The sequence below is a fragment of the Asterias rubens genome, chromosome 7, assembly GCF_902459465.1.
Source record: "Asterias rubens chromosome 7, eAstRub1.3, whole genome shotgun sequence".
In the NCBI taxonomy this organism is placed as follows: domain Eukaryota; kingdom Metazoa; phylum Echinodermata; class Asteroidea; order Forcipulatida; family Asteriidae; genus Asterias; species Asterias rubens.
The window spans coordinates 15103725-15110107 of record NC_047068.1 but is presented as its reverse complement, the minus strand read 5'-3'; the positions used below and the strand labels follow the sequence as shown (position 1 = coordinate 15110107).

Genomic DNA, 6383 nt, shown 5'->3' with positions numbered 1-6383 from the left:
ATGGAAAAAGATAAAACTTGTTATCCCCCAAAAATGTTAATCCGAGAAGCGTTACCGACAGTAACATTTCTCAGATTGTGTATTCCAATTGAAGATTATTTTTCCTGCATGAACATACCCGCTCCATTTTTTTTCAAAAACACTACAACCTTTTGAAATGAAATTCTCACAGGTTAGTTTTATGGTATATAACTATAGTGAGTTCCAATGGGAGACTTTCTGGGACGATAGAGGGCAGCAGACTTACCGGGTAAATCCATTGTTCTCAGAATTATGCGCATGTTCAGAACTACGTAAACAATGGAAATTTACCCAGTATGTCTGCTGCCACCTAGCGTTGGAAAGTCTCCTATTGCCAAACATATACAATCCCTTAATAAAAATGAGATTTTTCTGTTAACCCAATTATTTGCCCCATCTTTAAGAAGTTGAGTCCATTCACTTGCCTAAAATGAAATTGTCAACAACTTGTTTGACCTGCTGCCATCCTCTGGAATGAAATCTTCAGTATAAGAAAAAGTCGTTTTGTAAATGAGATTATTTATTAAATTATTAAAATGTTTTTTTCTTCTTCTAATTGACAGTATGGATTTGATAACCTTTGGTCTTAGAGGCCATTTATTTTTGTATAATAATCACAGAACGCCAAGATTACTTGCTAGTATTATTCGTTTTTTTAATCAACTTTTTTCAGTAAAAATGTCAACAGAAATATTAATAGCTTTGACCTCTTTATGTGAAAGGAAGTGGTCAAAGCTTGCACCCATTTGTGGCCACGATGGGCATGTTGGTACAAATGAAAAAAGTTCTAATTCGCATATCGCTAGTTGTGTGATTTAGAAAATATATTTTGCATTCATAATCTTTTAATTTGTTTTTTGCCCTCAATAATCTATAAAAAAAATTTAAAAACACTAAAGAGGCTTGCCTGTTTCTGTAATTTTTGTTAGTAGGTTTTTTAGTAGATTTCTTTTTACCATATTGCTATCTTGTCATTCAGTTTACCAACAAATATTTTGATTTAAAAGTGTTGTTTCTTTTTTCACATGATTTGGTAGATTTAGATTCCAATTTATATTATGATGCACTTTGCAGACATTACCAAAGTATTACAAAGTAATATGTGAGTTCATATTTAACGCCTTTATTCAAAAGCAATGGCTTGTGACTGGCACACCAAACACAGATATTGACAAAAGGGGACTGCCAACATAAGGGCTAGATAGCTCAGTTGGTAGAGCGCCAGCACGTTAGTCAGGCCGTTGAAAGCTCAAGTCCCGGCCATAATATGTCGTCCGTCTTCGGTCCACACCCAACAAAGTTCTGGGTCAAAAAAACATTGAGTGTAGCTGGACCCAATTGGTTTGGAACAATCTTCCTCCTGTCATTAGGGAATCTGTTAACTTGTATCTCTGTTTTGTAAAGCTCATAAGAATCACCTATATCCATGTTACTTTCTTTTATATATGCACTATGATCATGATGGAATAACGCCTTGTAATTTTTATTGTTACGTTATGTTGTATGAGGGTTTTTATCATTAACTAATAGCATAACCAAAAATATTACAAGAACGATCACCAAGAAACAAATTTTACAAGTTTGTTCTTTCAATCTGGAAGCATGCCGTTTATTAAGCTTAGACTAGCATCAGTCCTCCAGAAGACTACTTCCATCAAAATACTATGGTATGTTGATATCCAAGTACAAAGTCCAAAAGCCAAGTACTAAGTTCTAAGAACTAAGTACTTGGATCTCTGAATACATGTACCAAATTATTTTTCAGTCGAGTATCAAGTATGGACTTCAAGTACTTGTGAGTGCTTTGCTATCCAAGTACGAGTACCATCAAAACGATAGTCCCGGAGTACAAGTACTAGAACAGTTTGAGTACTAAGTACAAGTACTAGAACACTGTAAACATCTCACTTATAAGAATACTTCCAATTTGGTTGGTTTATCCCCTTTTTGGGGGATCAATTAATTATCTTGGGGCAAAAAGAGAAGAACCAAAGCATTTTTTCCTTTTTTCTGGGAAAGTATTTGTGAATACTTTTTAATGGAGTATTTTGTATTTATGTTGCTTGTAAGGTGTAGTTGAAATCAAATCTTTTAAGTATTACTATTTCGATTGAATTTGTTCATAAAATCATGTTCTCAAAAGTAAGCTACTTTTTAAATGCTAACTTAAACTATACCAAACATCAAAACAAATTGAGCTGTTTTCCCATTTATAATATAAAGTTGTATAATTAATTGAGACTGTTCCAAAACATGGTAAAATAATTTATACCTTGTGTAAAACACTAAGCTGACTTCAGTATGATGTAGAAATATATTTAAAAAAACTGTGGCAATGAAAATTTTGTAACACCAGAATCAAGATAATGTAGAAATGGAAAATCTTTGTGGCAAAGTACTGGACCTGAAATCATACATTATCTTGATCTATTGAGTTTTCAATAAAATTAAAAAATCTTTTGTTTTCAAATACAACTGTTTTTCTTTTATCCAAGTGCCACACAGTGTTTTTGCTAAAGGCCACATCACACGAGGCAATTTACAGCCAAACAGTTCCAGGCAATCTTTGTGGCAAAGTACTGGACCTGAAATCATACATTATCTTGATCTATTGAGTTTTCAATAAAATTAAAAAATCTTTTGTTTTCAAATACAACTGTTTTTCTTTTATCCAAGTGCCACACAGTGTTTTTGCTAAAGGCCACATCACACGAGGCAATTTACAGCCAAACAGTTCCAGGCAATCTTAAATAAGAACATTCAATGATTCACATTAAAGTTTCACCATTATTTTCTTGGGGACAGTGAGTTGCTGTTGAAGTGTTCCTTTTGCATAAACATGTAGTGCAAGTTGTTGCATCCAAATGCCTGAAAAAAATTGCCCGAGTGACATGGCCTTTAAAGCCACTGTATGAAATTGGGCGCAGTGCATAGATTTGAAGGTATTATCTCGGTAGTAAGTTACTGTCCACAGATACAAGCACCACATTATCGCCTCGAATGAACAACTGGTTCACGTGCCTCCTCTTAAAGTCTTCAGGTTTAATCTTCAATCTCCCACCCCTCATCTTTTCTTTAGTTCTAGCTTCACTTTCAGTATGTTCAACATCAGTCTCCTTGTGAACCACAGCCTTGCTATGTTGTGTTATTTCAAATTTCCCCACTAAACTAGGCTCTGCCTGACATTTGATGTCAATGACCTCATTTGACCCTTCAGCCAATTGTGTCGTTGGTTGGCCACTATTTATGATTTGAGAATCTGTGACCGATTCTAAGTCTGCTTTCTTTATTTCAGTTTCTGTTGTCCCTTTCTCACCCTTCCCCTCCTCCTCATCGTCAGAGAGTGTTGATAATTCTTTCTGCAAAGCAGCAAAACGCTTCTGGAGAGATTCCATTACAGTTGCTCCCCCTCCCGGATCCTCATCCTGTGCCGCTGTCTCATCAACAGGGAGCAATGTCAATTCATTCTGTAGAGCAGCAGAACCCTTCTGCAGCAATTCGATGTCAGTTTCTGTTGCTCCCTCTGCCGCCTCCTGTCCCTCCTCTGTCGCATCATCAGAGAGAGTTGTTAATTCCTTCAGAAGAGCCGCGGAACGCTTCTGGAGAGTTTCAATGTCAGTTTCTGTTGCCTCTTCTCCCTCTTCCTCCTGTGTCTCTGTATCATCATCAGATAGCGTTGTTAATTCCTTCTGCAAAGCAGCAAAACGCTTCTGCAGCAATTCAATGTCATCTTCATCTTCTGCTGAACCACCTCCTTCTGCTTCCTTATCTGTAGTACCTGTTCTTGACAGAGAATCTTGCGAATCTTTTTCACTCTTCTTCACCTTTTCATGTCTCTTGTCCTTTTTTGTTTTTTCCTTTTTTCTTTCTCCATGTTTTGAACTTCGATCCTGCAAATCTTTGCGACTCTTCTTCTGGGTGGCTTTCACTCTGAGCTCTTCAGAATCTTTTCTACTGCTCTCCTGCAAACTTTTGCAACTACTACTTCTCTGTGAACCTTTGCGACTGCTCTCTCGTGATTCTGGTCGACCTCTTTCCTGCATAGCTTTGTGACTGTGCTTCTCTGATTCCTTGCGACTGCTCTCAAGCGAACCTTTTGGAACGTGCTTTTGTGAGTTTTTGTTAAAGTCCTTTTCTTTGTATTCTTGTGAAGGTCTGTGACTTTGTTCCTTTGTATGTTTGCTTCTCCTCTCGTGCAAATCTTTGCTTTTGTTTTGGTCCAGTTGTCCTCCGTCTCTGGAATGTGAGGGAGATGGCTTTGCTCCTACCTCTGTTGAACCAGACGTTTCTAATGTCCGGAGTCTGTCTCTATCTGGCAAACTGGAACTCCTTCTAGGGTGTGATGTTGAAGCTGCAGTCTCCCTCTGCAGCTGTCTTGTCTCTGTTGAACGCTGTGCTTTTGAATTGTCAAACTCTGTTAACTTGACAGAATCCTTTGGATTATATGTTGTACTCTCCATTATCTGAAGAAGAAAAAAGTCACCCAGTTACAAAATGTTTCGAGCCAAACAATTTTGATTGGGATACATACTAACCTCATCTCTTTAATGGGCCATTCTTCAAATCCTTATAAAACCAAAAGACAGCATCAGGATTCAGAGTTCCTGCAATTTTAATGGGAAAACACTGCAATGTAAAGTGATAAATAACTCTGGAACCAGTAGCTCTTGAATCGATCCAGCTGATGTGACTGTTGCTACTTCTCACTGTAAATATGTTAGTGTAATATACCTTTGAGAATGTCAATTTCTCCTCATGGTAAAATCGCTGACCAGTAGAGGGCCTTCTCCATGTTTCATCCACATCGACGAGGGCCTAGGAGGAAACAGGAAATAATGGTAAGAACTATCTTTAAATTTTAATTCTAAATTGTAAACAAATTCCTAAGATGAACAGCGATCTCAACTTACCATATTGAAGAATTTGTCGAATGTGACTACATATCCGGTGCAGATGCTCCGTAACCCCTTGAAAGACCTTGTACAGACCCTGACCTTACAGCGCTCATTCATGCAGCGAAACAGGACTGATAACGGTCCAGTGGCATACTCTGTCAACAAGAAAATAAACAAAAATAGGTACTCATTGGGCTCATATTTTGGGTAAACCCAATAAAGATACTGCCAAAAAAATACTAACTGCTAACACAGGTGTCTAGATAGCTCAGTTGGTAAACACGCTGGCAGGTTAAACTGGAGGTCGATGGTTTAAATCCCTGTAATTTGTTTCCTTTTTTTTTTTTTTTGCTTTGTTCAACTCTGTTTATTTTTTCTTGTTACAAACCTGACATTCTTGTAAGAGCATTTCTGTAGACTACAGGTTTGTACTTCTGTGTGTCAATAAGCATGTCCTTAGTTGCTCTAAATCCAGTCCCAAGCTGTACTGGTTCATTTCGCCTCTGAATCTGATGGGGGAAAAAGTTCAAGAAAAATTCCAGCAATCATCACCAAATTAATTTCAGTTTGACAGAGCTACAGAGTACAGATGATAAATAAAGTTCCGGAGTTGTTAATAATGATTAAGGTTTGACTTTCAGAGTCTTATGTTATTTTTCCCTTTCTCCAATAAAATGTATACAATGCGATACATGAACTTTCCATATTTGTTTACACTTTTGAAATGTATTGTATTTGCATAATAGTATAATAATAGGCCTATCATTTTATTTTATTTAGTGACATTTTATGAATTTTGTTGTTGTTTAGTTTTGAATTAGAATTTGTAATTTATGAAAACTTTGGGGAAAATTTATTTGCATTAAAATGCAAACAAACATGTTTTTAACCACCTAAAACTTTACTTAATTATAGAGAGACCTTTTTTAATACAATTTTGGTTTGTTATTGCCAATATTGATTTTAATTTAAGATTTGTTTTTGTTGTTTTGTTTTTTACTTTGTTTGTTTTTTGGTTTGGATGGGCTTTCAATTCCCAATTAATCTTACCGGTCGGGAGCTCTTAATGTTCTGTTGTGCCACCGGCACCGACAGTGACGGACCATGGGGCTGCCCGCCGTGTGAAGCGGCCCTGCTCCCGGCGGCTCCACCATCCTTTCCCCGGTCTCGGACTCCCCCTTGTCGTGCTTGTTCACGGCTGCCTGTAACCCTTTCATACTGGTACAAATTGTCGAACACTGATGCCTCAGGGAAAGGCAGAGCAATCTTCGAGGAGTATAAAGCTTTTAAAGGATTGAAGTAGGGAGATAATGGGTTGATTTCGTTGATTTCCCCCGGTTCTTCTTCCTCTGGTTCAGACATCGTTTCTTCGCTCATGGGCGCAGCCATTTTGAATCTTAAATCTAAACCAAAGCTATTTAATTTTGACACAAAGTTTTTATATTTATTGCAAACAAAATTAAGATT

The 6383-nt window shown here is 37.1% G+C and overlaps 1 protein-coding gene across 2 annotated transcripts; it reads right to left on the bottom strand.

Moving 5' to 3' along the window:
- Positions 1–2594: 2594 nt before the first annotated feature.
- Positions 2595–6375, bottom strand: LOC117292247 (retinitis pigmentosa 1-like 1 protein). 2 transcript variants are annotated; one of them, XM_033774232.1, is made up of 5 exons: positions 5967–6375; positions 5305–5425; positions 4932–5071; positions 4753–4836; positions 2595–4484 (listed from the first exon to the last, which is right to left on the bottom strand). In XM_033774232.1, the coding sequence occupies exons 1-5, from the start codon at positions 6303–6305 to the stop codon at positions 2967–2969; spliced, it is 2202 nt and encodes a 733-aa protein (XP_033630123.1). In that variant the 5' UTR covers positions 6306–6375; the 3' UTR covers positions 2595–2966. The 2 variants fall into 2 exon arrangements, with proteins under 2 accessions (XP_033630123.1, XP_033630124.1); XM_033774233.1 differs by lacking the exon at positions 4753–4836.
- Between the last annotated feature and the right edge of the window lie 8 nt (positions 6376–6383).